Genomic DNA, 16,558 nt, shown 5'->3' on the forward strand with positions numbered 1-16,558 from the left:
CAGGCCTCAAGGGAGGATTTTAAATGTCCTCACCACAAGGGAATGTGTCCCAGGTGATGGATGGCTAATTGGCCCAGTGTGTCAGTCCTCAGGGTGTGAAGCTATTGAACATCACATTGTCCCCGATAAATGCACACAGTCACTATTTGTACATTAAAACAGAATAAAACTTTAAAAAGCCCTACAGGTGAGGAACTGAGGGACAGAGTCTCTCTGAACATGGGCTGAGACGTCCGCCTGCCGGGTGGGGGTTAAGGAGTCAGGCCCGTCAGCAGGGCGCCTGGAGGTGGGTGCTGAGCACCTGCGGGTCTCTGTGCTCTGAGCAGCAGGACCTGCGGGCTCTTCCTCTGGAGGCAGCAGGGTGCACCTGCCTGTGCCCTTGGCCACACGTGGCCATTCCACAGCTTTCCAGGAAGTGACCCTGCCTTAGGGTCAGGCCTGCGCAGCTCTGGCCCGGCCTCCTCCCCTCCTTCTGGCCTTGGCCTCCCAGCTGTCCTTAGCCTGTCACCTGCATGCAGTCAGGGGTCATTGACACAGGGAGCTCTCTGCTCTGCTCGCAGCTCCCCGTGGCTCCCTGATCCTGAGTGGCCCATCCCAGCCTCCTGCGGCCTCCCTCCACGCCCTCTGGGTCGTCACTGCTGCCCACGCCTCCCCTGGCCTTTCTGAGCCATTTTCCGTCGGCCCCATGACACATCCTTTGGTCCCTGGACACTGGTTCCCCCTCGAAGGCTGTCCTCCTGGTCTCCTATTCCTGTGAGCGTGGAGCTCCAGGGGTGGAGCTGAGAGGGGGAAGCAGCCATGGTTTCCCCCCTCCAGGGCCAAACCAGGGAGTGAGAAAAGTGTCCCACAGTTTGAGGGTTATCCCAGAATGAACCACGTGACCTAAGTTCTTACCGACACCTGTCACCCGAACAAGGGAAAGAATGGGTCACGGCAGTCACTTCCCAAGTAGGCGGGAAGGCACGGGACCCGAGGACTGGAGGGAGCACCCAAAGCCCTAAACCTGGGTCCCAGCCCATTCACAGCAGCGTCACAAATATCAAGGGACAAGGATTGAGAACCGTGGAATACACCTGTCCCCACCCCACAGAGCACTGCCGCGGGAGCGGAAGGAAGATGCAAGGAATGCGTGTGGTCACCATGTCCACGGGTTGGAAGACCCGTAGGTGAGGTGTCACCTGCTCCATGTGGGTTTCAAATACCCAGTCAAACCCTACCCTCTGAGTGTGAGTAGGTGCACGTGTTAGTAGATACAGGTGTGTGAGCAGACGTGTATGTGAATATACAGGAGGTGACGTTCACCTCCATGTGTACAGATGCACAAGTGACTGTGAATCTTCATGGAAATATAAAGGGTCCAGAATAATTCCGCCATCTTGCAGAAGAAGAGCTGAGGATCAGAGTCCTCTCCAGGCAGAGTCACCAGGCAGTGCAGTGGGACGGTGGACTCCATGAATGGCCCCGCACCCTGTCAGTGGACTACAAGTTCATTCCCTTGGGAGAGGAGAGGCTTTTCAATTAGTGGAGTAGAAGGAGAGGATCAAGGTTGGAAAGGTGGAAACTCTGACACTCACCACGTCACACCCGAGAAACGTCTGCGGTGAGTCAGGGACCTGGAGGTGAGCGTGAACCTGCAAAGCGTCTACACTGGGTGGTCCGCATGGTAGCTGCCAGCCCCCAGGCCTGGGCACCCCCAGTGTGCCGCATTGATTAGGCCAAACACGGTGCTTCCTTAGTGATCTTAATACTTGATATTTTAATGTATTGTGTTAAATAAAACATCATTAAAAGTGATTTCACCTTTGACTTTTTATTGTGACCACTAAGACACTAAAACCCACATGTGGGACTTGCGTATTTCTGGGTACAGGGGGGGACCTTGGGGACCGGGGGCCTGCTCTTCCGGGTGTTGTGCCCTGTGCTGTAGGCAGGCTGTTGTGGTTACTGACAGGTGCAGATGCTCTGCCCTGGGTTCCTGAGATTCCTGGGAAAAGCACCAGCCTCTCCAGGGACAAAGGTCCCCATGTGCATGACATGGAGTGGCTGCTGCCTGGCCCCACCCAGGAGGCTCTCTGGGCTTCCCTGGGGGGATTCATAACCTGCCCCCCTGCCCCTGTGGAGCCAGGCGTTGATCCCTAGTTCCAGGAGACTTCTGCACCTGTCTGCAGGACAGACTGGGGTGTCACGATGGCAGATCACAGGGGGTCATTGCTGGGCCACAGGTAGCACTGCATTCAGATATCAGCTTTCCCCTTAAAAACAAACCCAACGCACGTGCATCCACCTTCCAGGGGCTTTTATGTGGCCCTGGGCTGAGCTGTGCGAGTCTCCAGGCCAGGGGCTTTGCTGTCAGTGCACTCGTGTGCTGGAGCGTCCTGTGAGATGACCACCCCTCAGTGCACATGAAGAGACTGAGGTTCAGAGAGGCTGTGCTGCTGTCTCAGGGTTCCTGCGCTGCTCAGGGCAGGGCTGGAATTGGAACTCCAGCCTGATTCTGAGGTCTCTTCCCATCTGACATGGAGGGAGGCAGAGGGGACACATATGCAGGGGACAACATTCCTTGGTGCTTCTCAGGGAGAGGGGCAGCTGCCGAGGTGAACCTGGAGGCTCCTACCCACCCTCCGAGCTGCTCTTAGTCCTCCCCCGCCATTGTTTGTTTGTTTGTTAAATCACAGGTTGTTCTTTCCCCCTGAAGTGTCCACCTTTGTTGAGTCAGCCTGGTGATTACAGGACGCTTGGGGGTGGCCTGGTCAACCTCAGGGTCCTCAGGCTGACGTGGTCCATTATCTGATCAATAGATAATGCTGAAAGTCCCCTAAATTATCGGTCCCTCAGAATCACCCATCTCCTGGTCTGATCTGCTAATTAACAGGGCACATGGTCGAGCTGTAGACCTGGGGGTAGCTGGCCCGGGAGGGAGAGTGGCCTGGGAGTGACCGCCTGGGACAGTGGGTGGAGCCCGGGGGTCAGGACCTCACTCCTGCCCTTTGGGACCCTCTGCTCCCTGCGCGTCTTTCCTGCCCCACCTCCCGGGCTGTGCCCAGCGGGCAGCGCAGGGAGCAGTTTGTGCTGTGTTCTGAGACTCATGCCACCGTGAGCAGCATGTCTGTCCCTTTGTGTGGCCAGAGGGTCCCCTGGACGAGTCCATCCTGGCTCACTCACTCCCGTGCTCTTCCTGGGGTGTGGGGGTGGCTCCAGTCAGGGGTGTATGGAGACAGCGGCTGTGACCCTGTGTCCAGTGCTGTGGGGGGCAGGGCCACCACGGAGGCAATGACAGCAGAGTCCAGGGCTCCGGGCTCCTCCCAAGTCCACGGGGACCAGCAGGAGGGAGGGAGGCAGTGGAGAGGGCCTTGGGGAGCATCAGGGTGTCTTGTCACCCTGCTCACTGACACCCAGAGCTGTGGGTTGCAGCCGCCCCCAGAGACGTGAGTTCAAGTCCGGAGCCAGGCTGTGAACGTGACTCTGGAAGGAGGGTCCCCGCCCGGTCATCAGGTTAATATGAGGTCCTGCTGGATTCGAGTGACCCTAGAGCCAGTGCCTAGTGTCCTTATCCCAGGAGAAACTTTGGCAATGACCACAGAGTCCCATGTCCAGGCTCCAGGCTCCAGGGCCCTCTGGACAGGGACACAGGGAAGCAGCCACGTGGACATGGAGGGCAGGATGGACCGCAGCAACCCCGGAGCTGGAAGAAGCAGGCGGAGTCTTTCTAGAGACTTCAGAGGACCCTGGCCAGCCACCCACGAACTCAGACCTGGCCTCCACAGGGAGTCTGGGCCCGCCTCCCCGGGCCTCCCTGGCCAGGCCCTGTCCTAGCTGCTGTCTTGCAGTACCCTGTGAAGGGGGGTCTGTCAGGCAGCCCCCGAGGGCAGGGACCCCTGAGCTGGCCAGGCGGCCGGCACATGCCCGGGATTGGCTGCTGAGGAGTGTCTGCCCCCTCCCTCCTTCCCATCCCCTTCCCCTGAGTCTTTGTCCCTTTGTGGTGCCATGTGATCAGCACACTGAGTTAGACTTTGGGGACATTCAAGAGACAGCTCAGAAGAGCCCCGATGTCCTATCATGGGCCCTGGGCTCAGGCTCCTTAACTGCTCCAACTTTATTGTCTCTTTTTTCTGGTTGTGAAGAGAACAGGCCCTTGGTGAGGGGGAGAGACCACTCAAGAATAAACAGGAAAGTCTAAAGAGAGGAATTGGCACAGAGCAGCCTGCAGATCTGAGCCCCCCACAGTTTGTTTCATGTGAGACACATAAACTGGGGACACCCCATGCCCACACTGCGCCTGCCCCTCAGGTCCACTGACCCATACGTGTTCCTACGGGATCCTATCAGCTGCCGCTGTGCGTGGAAGGTTTCCACCTTAGAATTCAGCACCTGAGGTCTCCAACATGGCACAGAAGCTCAGCAAGTGCAGCGCCCAGGGAAGCGACTGTCTGTCTTGGGCATTTGTGGGCTGCTTCCTTCCCGTCCTCGGCACTGCTGACCTGGGGACCCTTCCAACCCCTCTGGTGACTCCAGGGCATGGGATGATGTAGATGAAGTGGGAAGGGAAACACTGAGGCAGATGGAGAGGAAGTGAAGGGTTAGAGTCAGAGCTCAGCCCAGGACCCGCCCAGCCTGCTCCCATTGGTCAGCTCTGACTGACAAGCAGAGGGGCCAGTGGCCATGCCGCCCATGATGTCATCTCTCAGGTCCTAGCTGGGGTCTTCAGTCTTGTAGGAGCCTCTGTCTTCAAGTTCCCCCCCTGACTGTCCCTGCCAGGGAGACCCTGAGGCCTTTCCAGTGCGGTTGTCCCTGGTTGGGACTCTGAGCTCTTCCCCGTCGCTCTCCACTCACCTCCTTGCTGGACGGGGACTGTCCTCCAGGTCTCAGGTCAGGGAGCCCGATTCCTCCTGGGGAAGAGTGAAGGAGTCAGGTCCCAGGTCCTTAAGTCCTGGGGACACTGAGGCCTGAAGGAGCCCAAGGTCTCACCAAGCCCCGTCTCAGGGGACCCTAGGGGCTGGAGGAGATGAACTGTGGACGTCCCCTCCACTCTAGTCCTCAACATGCCCAGACCTGACTTTTAATACCAGGTTGTCTTGACATCAGAAGAAGGATGAGCAGGACCCGCCCTGGACGGTGCCCATCCTTATCCCAGTGCAGGTGAGGGTCAGAGGTGCTGATGATGGTCTCCTGGGGAGGGTCCGGGACCCCTGGCCACGTGGGCTCCCTGCTTCCCTCCAGCCTCCAGCCCCTGAGATCAGGAGTGGCTTGCTCCAGGAGGGATGTGGCCTCAGGTGGGACCCCCCTGCTCAGCGGGAAGCTCTGAGACCTGGTGTCCTCTGAGCCCTGCCTTGTGGAGGCCAGCAGCCCGCCTTTCCCCCTGCCCTCCCAGGCTCCTGGGCGGCCCTGCCCTGCTCCTCCTCCTGCGTCTGGACACTCTCAGTCTCCTTCCCAGCTGCCTCCTCTCTGCCCTGTTGAGGATGAGGTTCTGTCCCCACCTGGGCCTTTCCTTGTCCCATGCAGGGTGCTTTCTCACGGGGTGGTGGGAGGGATCATTTGTGGTTGTCTCTTCACTTTTTATTGATAAAGACGTTGTTTTTTACTCTTTAAAACATCTCGTGTAACTGGCCTAGAGCAACTGTCCACTAGAACCTTTGCAATGGTGCAGAAGGTCTGTGTCTGCATGTCCCATGTGGTGGCCACTGGCCTCGCGGGGTGGCCAAGCACTTGACGGATGGTGTGACTGAGGACCTGAATTTTTTGCTTATTTAATTGTAAGTAATTTTAAATTTAAAGACCTGCATATGGCTAGTGTCTCCTATATTTTTAACTCAAGCCTAGAGACCCTCCCTTTAAGGTAGTATAAATATAATATTCAATGAAGTCAGTACTAAAATGTCTTCAAATGTGTGACCTTTAAATTAGAAGACCTTTCAAATAATTGTGATCTCAAGGTTTACATTTCAGTTAGGTTTAAGTTTAGCTTTAATTTTAAAATGAAGGTTTCTTCAGTGAAGAAGAACTTTGGTGTGCTGGACACCTGGGTGTATGGGCGGGTCCTTGGGGACTGAACTGAGACTGGACATGCCAATTCCAGGTGATGAAAACCGGCTGGTTGCTGTGGGTGACCAGCATGCTCTACCACACACTCCTGCTGTGACGTGCTGCCTCGCCACAGGCCCCAGGACAAGGGGACCAACTAACCAGGACTGACTTCCCAACACTGTGGCCCAACATCAACCTTCATCTCTACAAGTTGCCTCTCTCAGGTGTTTTGTTGCAGTAACAGAAGGCTGACAGTCACCATTGTCAGCATTATCACTGTCACCGAGACCATCTCACTGTTACACTTACACCACTGAATCACCATGATCGCCAGTGTCACCATGGTCACCACCATTGTAACCGGCCATCACCATCATTACCAACACGACCAGTGTCACTGCTATTTATTAACACCCACTCCAGTGGTTCTCCACCAGGGGAATCTTGCCCTCCACATGGACTCCATGGAGCCTGGAGAGATTTTAGTGGTCTCATCTGGGGGTGGGGGTGGTTTTTATTACTGGCCTCGAGTGGGCAGGGTCAGGGACCTACAATGCACAGGACAACCTTACCCCCACCTTGAAGAATTTTCTGTCCCCAAGTGACGGTGGTGCCAAGGTGAGGCACTGGTCCACTTTCTGCCCAGGACACTGGGATCCCTGTCCTCCAGCACATGTCCATGCCCACATCATCCTGCAGGGCAGCTGGGACTCTCAGCGTCCCCCAGGAAGGGCTGGGGAAGCTCTGGGAGAAGTGGCCTGCTCAGGGCCCCTGTCCAGCTGGTGCAGGGCGGGGTCTTGACCACACTGTCCCATCTCTCCCTGTGTCGTCGACCTCTGGCACCCGTGTCCCCACTTGCTTGGCAACATGTGACCACTGGGTCCCTGTCACCTGCTGGATGCCTGATGTGACCCTCCCACTGTCAGCCCTGCCCTCGAGGCAGAGACCGAGACCCACAGTTTAAACACAGAGAAACTGGGCTGAGGAGAAGGGGTCCCTGCAGCTACCTGGAGTCGTGGCCAGCGCTCACCCCCATGGTCTCCCCCCCTCTGGCCCTGGGACTGTCCACCTGCTCCAGCTCCTGGCCTGTGTCCCCTCCAGCCCTGCCTTCCCTTCTGTAGCCAGAGCTGGCCTTGAGTCCTAGCCTCAGCCCGGTCCCCCCTGCCAGAGCGATGGGCACCTGCGGAGGTAGAGTTTGACCAGGCCGTAGACCAGGATCCCACAGAGGAGGCCGCAGCCCAGGGATGTCACCAAAACGAGGAACACCACCAAGGGGCCGGAGATGGAGAAGCCAGGAGGAGGCGGAGGAGCAGGCAAGGGTCCTGGGGAGAGAACACCCGGGTCAGGACCCCACTCAGTGCTCATTCACCCTCCTCCTTGTGCCCACCCCCCTCTGAGCTTCAAAGACTTATCAGCGCTTCCTCTGGGCACAGCACATGGTGCCTGGCCCGTCCCAGGAGCCCAGCACGCTGTGGGGTGTGACCGAGTGTCCAGCCCACAGCCTGTCCCTGCTCGCAGCTGGCTCTGGGGTGACCGGCTGGCAGCCCCCTGGGCCGTTCCTTGCAGTCTCACGCTGTGTGGGGACTGTCCTGACACTGCACATGGGGACCTGAGTCTGGAACCTGAGCTGCCTGCTCCTGCTCCGTGTGATGGCCAGGGCAGGGCCAGCATGTGACCTGGGTCTGAGACCCCAGACTCCTCCTGCTCCCTGGCCTGTCCTGGGCTCTCTGGGCCTGTCGGCCTCTCCCCTCGACACAGAAAGCTGGATGTGTGGGTGGGGAGGAGCCGCCTTCCCTGTCTCAGACTCAAGTCCACGATTCCGTGACAGGCACACAGGTAGGAGGGTGGCCAGCACGGGACACGTGCTCAGTAAATGACAGCCCCCACTGTCCCCAGGATTCTCCCTGGCCCCTATGTGAGGGTCTGGAGCATTCAGAGGAGGCAGCTTTGGACCTGGACGCTGAGGACAGGGAGGACACCACCGGAAGCCGTGAGCATGGGGTGGCACTGTCTAGGCACAGCAGGGAGGGGAGACCTGGAGAGGTGACCGGGGAGGGCTGTGGCACTCACGGGGAGGCTGGATCCTGACGTCCCTGTAGAAGGCCAGCTGGGTCACCGGGTTCTCTCCGATGCATCGGTAATTGCCCATCTGCTCCCAGGCCACGAGGGAGAAGTTCAAGTTTGCATCCGAGCTCAGCAGGGAGCCGTTGTGGAGCCAGTGGTACTTGGGCCTCGGGTAGGAATGGCAAGAGCACTCCAGCTGCACCTGGGAGCCGATGCCAGCAGTCAGGGCGCCGTCGAAGCCCTGGAGGTTGGTGGACAGGCTCACGTAGTCAGGCCCATCTGCAGAGACAGGGCAGGAGACCTGCAGCTGCGCTTCTGCCCTCTCCAGCCAGGAGGGCCCCCACTGTGTACCCCAAGCTGCTCAGGACCCCCTGCCACCAAGCAGGGGAGCCGTGTCAACGACTTCAGGAGCAGTGACAGCCTCTGCCACCATCAGCCCTAGGGGCCCCTCGGTCCCAGGGAGATGGCCTCCTGTGACAGCGCAGGTTGGTGTGCCGCAGGCCAGGGAGTGTGCTGGTCTCTGTGCACCTCCACAGGCTTGGAAACTTAATCGACGGAATCACCTCAAACTGATCCTCTGAGAACCGCTTTCTTATAAGCAGCCCCCTCTGTACAAAGCCAGAGCTCAGTGACCTCCCAGGGCCCATTGCTAATCACAGAAATGGGGACACGGGTTCCCCTTGAAAACTGAGTGCAGCATGGTGCTGAGTGGGGTGGGGGCAGTTCCGGATCCAGAGCAGAAGATCTGGAGCCGGGATTCGAACCCGGACCCAGCAGGCTTGCCGGCTCTCCTGATCTGCCTGCCTCCTGGCCACGTCCCAGGAAGGCCTTGCCCCTGGCCTCTCGGCCACCGCCCCAGAGCACTCACAGGCCACAGTCAGAGAGACGGTGTCACTTTTCTGAAGAATGTCTGGGAAGCTCTCGTATCTCTGTATGACGCACTGCAAGGTCCTGTCATGGCGGCTGACCCTGCGGATGACCAGCGTCCTGCCGTCTGCAGATATGGCTATGCGCTGACTGGCCGAGATGGGCACGCTGTTCCGGTACCACTCGATGTGGGAGGCGTTGGTGTGGCATTCGGCCGCCACGGAATCCAAGTTCTCCACCACGGAGCTGGCGTTGGCCGAGATGACCGGTGGGGGCCCCAACTCTGGGTGAAGCAGGAGAAGAGGGTCAGGTGTGGGGATGCCTCCCCAGCTCTGCTCTCCCAGGGTGGTCTTGGGGTGTGTGGAAGAGAAGCCGAGAGCTTGGAGCTCAGAGGGTCGGAGAAGCAGGGCGTGGGCAACCAGCTGCCCAGGTGGGCCCTTGCCTGGGCCCCGGCTGCCCATCTGCTGCAATATGATGAGCTCTTGGCATAACAACGGGGACTGATGGTTTCTGAACCCCAAACCAGCAACCCCCATCCGAGGAGCCGTGAGAGATGGCATCTGGACCCCCCATGGGCTCCTGTTCTCTGGGTCTGGTTCACTTTACAAATGCTCCCTCCGACCTACAGCAGACCACATGGTGGGAACCTCCCCATGCCACGGAGGAGGACACTGGGGGGTCACAGAGAGAAGACACCTGGCTCAGGGCTTTGCAGCGCTCTGAGTCAGAGGCAAACACAGCTCCCTGTCTTCCATGTGGACAGTCTCCTCCCCTGCCCTGGGGAGCCCCTGGAGCTGTCTGGTGGCCCCTGGGTTAAGCTCTGTAAAATGTCCTCCCTGAAGCATGGGAGGGGCTGATGGCTTGTGTCCCATCTGTAGATAGGTGGGGGGTGACATCCTATCACTGCTTTTCGTTATATAGGATTCCATCTCAGCCAACTAGAGAGAGATTCCCACTGACCCTAAAGCCATATGAGAAATGCCCGTGGACAGAGCCAAGGCGGGTGATCGCAGTGTCTTCTAGGACCCCAGGGCTCTGCTAAGCAGCCACAGGAAACAAATTTGGTCATCAGCCTGCAGGAGCCTGTACTGGCTTCTCCCCCAGCTAATCCTCTACAAGGGACCAGGGCTGGCCAGAGTCCTTGGGAGACTCAGAACAGAGACCAGCTGAGCGTCACCTGGACCTCTGGCCAGCAGGAGCTGTGTGGTAACGCAGAGGTGGCCTTAGGCAGCTGGCCTGTGGCTGGGTATTATGCAGCAGTAAAAAGTCACACTTTCCCACATGAAACCAGAGCCCTGGAGGTGGCGAGTGGCCCTGTGAGCAGGAGAAGCTGGGGGCCATTGCCAAGGCTCCCTGTGCCGTGCCTTCCGGAGACACTCAGACAACATGAGCTCCAAGGTGTCCCCTCCTAGAGCCCTCGGGTCCAGCTCCCGTCTGCAGTGGGCAAAGGGACTACCTGCCATTCACCTAGAACCTCCAGCCAGCCAGTAGCTCTTTGGGTCCCGTTGCCAGTGTCCACCCGAACCGTGTAGTTCCCCGTGTCATTTAAGGTGCACTTCCTAAAGGACAGGTAGCCTTTGCTGGTCACCGTCAACAGGTCGCTGTACAAGGGCCCAGGGACCTTGGAATCCGGGGGCCTGAAGCTCATGATCATGGTCTCCGCGCTGTCCTCTGCGCCCCGGTACCAGCTGTATTCCTGAACACCCTCGGGCACGTTCTCCAGGGCCAGCACATTCCTGTGTCTCTCAACGGCAGTGAGAGAGTCTGGGCTGATGAAGAGCTGCCCGGAGGCCTGGCAGGGCCCACAGGCCAGCAGGCTGGCTGCCACTGGTAAGAGAAGAGGAGAGACTGAGTCCTGAGCCACCCAGGGGTGTACCCCGTAACGCTGTGTGCGAGGGAGAGCGACTCCCTGGCCTGGCCCTTCCTCTCCGCTGCCCTTGGCCGCTGCCTGGTCCATTATTTCCTTCATCATCTCCTAGCCCGCCCTCCCCCTTGGTCCCTCAGCTCCCATCCACCCTCCGATGACCGTCACGTGGACCTCAACAAAGCCCAATCGTGACCCTGCTGTCACCTCCAGTGCCTCCTGTGGCCCCAGTGTTCTCAGGGTCAGTGCAGCACATCCTCAGGACTTTCTCAGCAAGAGGTGATCAGGGGTCGCCTCCTTTGGCCTCACCTGCCCCACTCCTGCCCCACACCCCTGCACCCCTTCAGCCCTCCATGTATTTAGTTTTGAGAAGACGTGGCTTCGGGCTCTGCCTGCTCACACGGGGCTCTCTGGATGCACCCCGCTCTCCCAGTGCCAGCTGGGCCCCCGCGGTTCCCCTTCCTGACACCGCGCCTGCTCCCCGCTGCACCCTTACTTCTCAGCTCTGATGTCCCCCCAGCCTGGGTTAGGAGCCCCTGCCAGGCTCTCCCAGCCCCTGGACTTCCCTCATCCCAGCTGGGGACACTGGGGCTGTCAGGGCCTGGTGACGGGTCCCTGTGTCACCCTGTGTCTAGAGGTCCAGGGGGTGCAGGGCCGGGCACGTCTCGCTGAGCCCTGAGTGCGCAGCACCCCGAGCGGAACCCGGGTGCTCGGCAGGGGCTGTCTGGGTGCTGTTCCTCTGAGACGGTCCACACTCGTCCAGGTTCTCAGGAGTGGGTGTGCATGGGGGTGGTACCTGTTACCACCCAGGACTCTGGCAGGTGTCCCCTGCTCTGTGCAGCCCAGGCCTTGGCCGTGGGAAGAGGCACAGGAGCCGGAGACCCTGCTGCAGGCCTGCGTGGGGGCACTGGACATGTTCAGGGACAGCACTTGTGACCCCCAGTGAAGGGTGACCGTTGTACAGGTTCAGGGCCCAGAGGGTGCTGGGAAGGAGGGATTGGGTGGGATCCACCTGGAGCTGGCGCAGGGCCAGGCAGACAGGTGCCAGGGAGAGGTGGTGGCAGGCCGCGGGTGGTCCAGGTTCAGGACTCTGTGGTGTCGGGACTCAGAGCTGTGTGTGTCCCCGGGGCTGCGTGTGCCTGCGCACGCGTCCTGCGGTCTGTGTGCGTCTGCGGCCTGTGTCCATGGTGGGGGTGCCCAGGTATGTGAGCCCAGGAGGGTCCTGTGGGGTCCTTCCCCTCCCTCCCCACCGTCCTGGGAGTGGGGCTGGCCCTGGATGGGGAGGTTTCTGGCTCCCTCCCAGCCTGACTCCCCCCTGACCTTCCCTGGGTCCTGGAAAACAGGTCTGGTCCCACTTACCCACAAGGAACAGGGGCCTGCAGGGGCCGCGCCTGGGGACGGGAAGGTCCATGAACTGCTGGGGTCCCCAGGAAGAGTGTCCCCCCAGAGCCCGCAGTCTCTCTCCTCCCCGACCTGCGTCTTCTGAGCTGTGCTCTGTCCTGTCCCCTCTTCCTGGTGCTGGTCCTCCCAGGGTGGACTCTGCCCCGCAGGGCGGGAGTCGGGGAGGGGCCCCGGAAGGAGGTCATTATCTTCATGGCCTCCTGTTGCCTTGAGCTCGTTACTGGACTCTCTAATTTTCCCTGTGTCTATATTATGTTCAGGACACAGACTTGCTGCTGGTGAGCCAGGAGACACAGAAAAGCACCTTGAAGACGAGCAGAGAGCACTTTACCTGGTGCCTCGTTTCCCTTTGGTCTGGGCTTCCTTCCAGGGCTGGGCCCACGTTTTCCGTGTCCTCTCGGGTTCTGGCCGGCTGCTCTGACCCCTCCACCCTGTTCTTCCCTCCCTGTGTGGGGACAGTGGACATGCTCAGGGACAGCACTTGTGACCGCCAGTGAAGGGTGACAGACTTCCTTCCCCAGGGCCGTGGGGATGGCTGCAAGGTGCGCGTCAGACACCCAGACCCAGCTCAGGGCAGGTGCGTTTCCTGCCAGGGGACCACAGGGTGGGGGTGGTCCCGTGGGTCACCACAGGGCTGGGGCGCTCCCATCGCCTAGTGACCGCGCAGCCATCCCCACCTCCTACCACAGGGCATTATCCACGTTTCTGGTGGGGCCAGTGTAAACCAGCCCACGTCCCCAACGCCACCCCCATGCCAGGTGGGTCAGGGACATATGGTGCATGGTACAGAGGTGACCAAGCCTGTGTTGGGGCTGACGTGTTCGCTGTGCTCAACTTCACGCCATCATTTCAGCCTGCACTTCTACTTACAAAAAACTCACTCCCGTGGAACAGAATGCCCCTCACGCCTGCAGCCTCCCCGGCCCAGTTCTTGTGTGTCTTGACCACATCATTTTCTTTCTTTTTTTTTGTATAATTTAATCTGCTCTTTTGTTTATAGTGACCCTAGAAGTAATAAGCTCCATATATACAATGTCACTTGTTACATATAGTGTTTGTGTGCATGTACATAATGTAACTGTTTGCAGTGTTAGTGTGTCTAGAGGAACTTGTTACACATAATATAACTTGTTTCATAATGTGGATGTGTGTGCATGAGTGTGTGTGTGTGTGTGTGACTAGGCGGGTCATAGGCTACACCATGCACGTGTGTGTGAGTGCACTCTACGCTGTTCACACTATAACAAACTGCCCCAGGACACATTTCTTGAACCTAACTGGGTCCTTAAGCAATATTGGACTGTATGCAAACAGGGTACAGGAACGGGATGTCCCTGGTGACAGATGGTTGTCTGAGATCTTCAAAACCCCAGGATTGCACCGTGCAGAGGGAAGTCTGTGGCTATGTTCGTGACTCGTATCAGCACCCAGTTATCAAAATCATGAACTCCCAAACCTGGCTCTAAAGCTGTTATGGTCCAGTGTTTAAATCTTGCTATTGTTCACAAACCTAACAAACTCTGATCATCACTGGTGGACCACAGGAATCCCAGCAGGCACCATCCAGAAGATGCCTCCACCTTCAGGAACTCACGCTTCTTCCCTCGGGGGACCCCCGACTGGGCCTGGCCCACCCCTTCTTGGATCCTCCATGACTTGGAGTGTCTCATCTGAAACCCTGTCCCTTTAGTCAGGGGTGGTGGCCTCCAGTGACCACCCAGGGACAGGTGGGAACTTGGTGAGAAGCCCCACGGAAACTTTAACCTCCTTCTGGGGTCTAATGTTGTTCCTTCTTGTTTATCAAAATAGCAAAACGTCACAGTCCCTCCCAGGGCAAAGTGCGGCCCAGCACAGCCAGAGTGGACCTGCTGTACCCCTGCCCCTCCCTGTTATCAGGTTGCAGCCTGCAGGAACGGTAACTCGTGATATCTGGGGAGAGGAAGGCAGAGGGGTTCTCACCTCCCCCACCCCATCTGGGCAAGCCCCGTCACCCCAAAGCCTCACGCCACCAGGTGAAGCCGGGTGTGAGGTGAAACAGCCTCCTTGACCTTGTTGTGCATCCTCCTGGGAGGAATTCCTCCTGGAGCAGGAATTGGATAAAGATGGGGCGAGTCAGGAGCCCCCCACCAGCTTTCAGGGAAGACGAGGCTCAGGGGACAGTAGAATAACGTCACCAACCACAGCACTAACAGCACCAAGTGTGCCCTGTCGCTCTCTTTCCTCCTTAGTGAGACTGTAAGTCTTGAGGCAGGAGAGTCTCTGGCGGGCAGGGTCAGAGCCAGGCAGCAGGAAGCACTGGGTGGAAAAAGAGGATGGGTCCCGGGAGGCAGAGCTGAGCCCTGTAGCCTGGTCGGCAGCAGAGGGGCCCTCACCACAGTACCCACCTGCGTTGGGTGCACAGGGGGCTCCCCTACAGAAGGAAAGCTGCCTGATCTTTCTGTGGCCCCAGGTCCTCGTCTGAGAGTGGACACCTCGGCCACTACCTTTATAAACCCAAGATCTGAAACCAGGCAGAATAAAGTCAATGACCAGAAGAACAAGAACCAACAGCATCGAGGAAAACCGAGGGGGGAGACGGGCCTTCTTCATGGACACCTGGAGTCCAGTCCACCAGAGCCACGTCTACCCACAGATGTCCCAGGCAAGAGATTTGGTGCATTTTTTTTCATTTAATAAAGCATAAGGTCATATTGGACGGGTGACAACTGGGACTTTTGTGAGAACATTGATTCCGTGGTGTTGGTTCCTGGACCTGGCGCACACATTGTGGGAGAGGCTGTGACAGCAGATGTGGGGTCCAGGAGATGAAGATCCAGAAACAGCAAATGTCCAAGGGCAGCTGAAGGTCCTAGCATGCCTGTCCTGACAGGTGATAGTGACATGTCCACACCAAACCTGTCCCCATCTGGCCAATGGTGTCCTGGAGACCTTCAGTGGGCTCTGCCCAGGAGATGGGGGTCTGGTTTGTGCCCCTGTGCTCTGTTTTACCTGCTGGAAGCTGTTTATCTATGGGCGCCACGTTTTCGATGATTACTAAGAAGAAACTCCTCAGACCTACCAAGGCTTGGCTGACTCATGCTCTGTGAGCCTGCAAGTCTCCATGACTCACCACGATCGCTCTCTACTTCCCCTTTGAGCTTCAACTTCCTGGGAGCCATGTAATCACCTCAGCACAGGCAGGAAGGAAGGAGACAGTGTTGGTTTTATTTGGCACACTCCACAGAAGCGAATCCAGACTGCATTTGTGCTGGGTGTGGGGGCGCACACCTGTAATCTCAGGTGCTCGGGAGGTTGAGAAAGGAGGATCTCGAGTTCAAAGCCAGCCTCAGCAAAAGTGAGGTGCTAAGCATCTCTGTGAGACCCTGTTTCAAAATAAAAACAAAATAGAGCTGGGGATGTGGCTCCGTGGCCGAGTGCCCCAGAGTTCAACCCCAGGTATTGTTGTTCGTTGCCATCAGGAATTGAGTTTTCAACTGTAGCCCGACACTCCTCTCTTCTCCAAGGAGCATTTCACAACAAATCTTACTCCTTGTTCCCAGTAACTTGACACTTTTTCTGAGAACTGTCTCTGAACAAAATTTAAATGTGACTCTTTGGATTTTCTTTATGCCTAAAAGAAATCAACTGCGTGTCTTCATGCCTTGGAGAGGTCAGGGTTGTGGAACTGGGTTCCCCTCCTTGGATCTTGTCACTGGGCTTAGCATGTGTGTGACCAATGCGTGTGTCCTAGTGTGTGCATGTGCTTTTCATTCTACATACTAGGTCAGTTTTCCTTGAACACAGGTTTCCATTCCTCCTGGAAGATGTCTCCAAAATTAAACCCAGAGGAGAATTTTAAAGTCACAATGAAAAATATCGTCAGAATGCAATGCAAATATTTTTTTGTGATTAGACATTGTTATTAAATACAGATAGGTGATCAATATAACAGTCACATTTAGTGTGCTAGGGGCACATCTCTGTGATGAGAGGGAGTCTGTCTCTAACAGGTGGTGGAATTGAGAATTGCTATTTATTCTCTGACCAAAGATAAACTTGAACGTTCATTCAGGACTGTTGCTGAAAAGCCTTCAGCTGAGCTTCTCTCAGAGACCTGGCCCGTACTCCAAATGAGTCCTTTAATTTACTTTTTTACGTGCTAAGATCCCAGATGCACGCTTGACTTCCATTTCTGAGAGAATAAAGTGAACAGCTCAATTCTTCTCCAAATGCTTGGCCCCAGACTGAACAGGAGGAAAGAACCAGGAAGCTCCAGTAGAGGGCGTCCTACAAGTCACCTGCCGCTGCAGCTCAGAACCACCCAGGCCAGCCCAGCCCAGGGACGCCAGGACACAAGGCTGA

At 57.5% G+C, this 16,558-nt stretch overlaps 1 protein-coding gene across 1 annotated transcript; it reads right to left on the reverse strand.

Moving 5' to 3' along the window:
• Positions 1-6,538: 6,538 nt before the first annotated feature.
• CEACAM18 (CEA cell adhesion molecule 18) lies at positions 6,539-12,227 on the reverse strand (the record flags this gene model as incomplete). Its single annotated transcript, XM_081275789.1, is given in 8 exon segments — positions 6,539-6,564; positions 6,567-6,701; positions 6,704-6,714; positions 7,202-7,343; positions 8,092-8,364; positions 8,954-9,235; positions 10,420-10,779; positions 12,176-12,227. Coding segments are annotated over 8 exon segments (1,281 nt in total).
• Positions 12,228-16,558: the final 4,331 nt, after the last annotated feature.

This window comes from Spermophilus citellus, assembly GCF_964194105.1.
Source record: "Spermophilus citellus genome assembly, chromosome: 18".
NCBI lineage: Eukaryota > Metazoa > Chordata > Mammalia > Rodentia > Sciuridae > Spermophilus > Spermophilus citellus.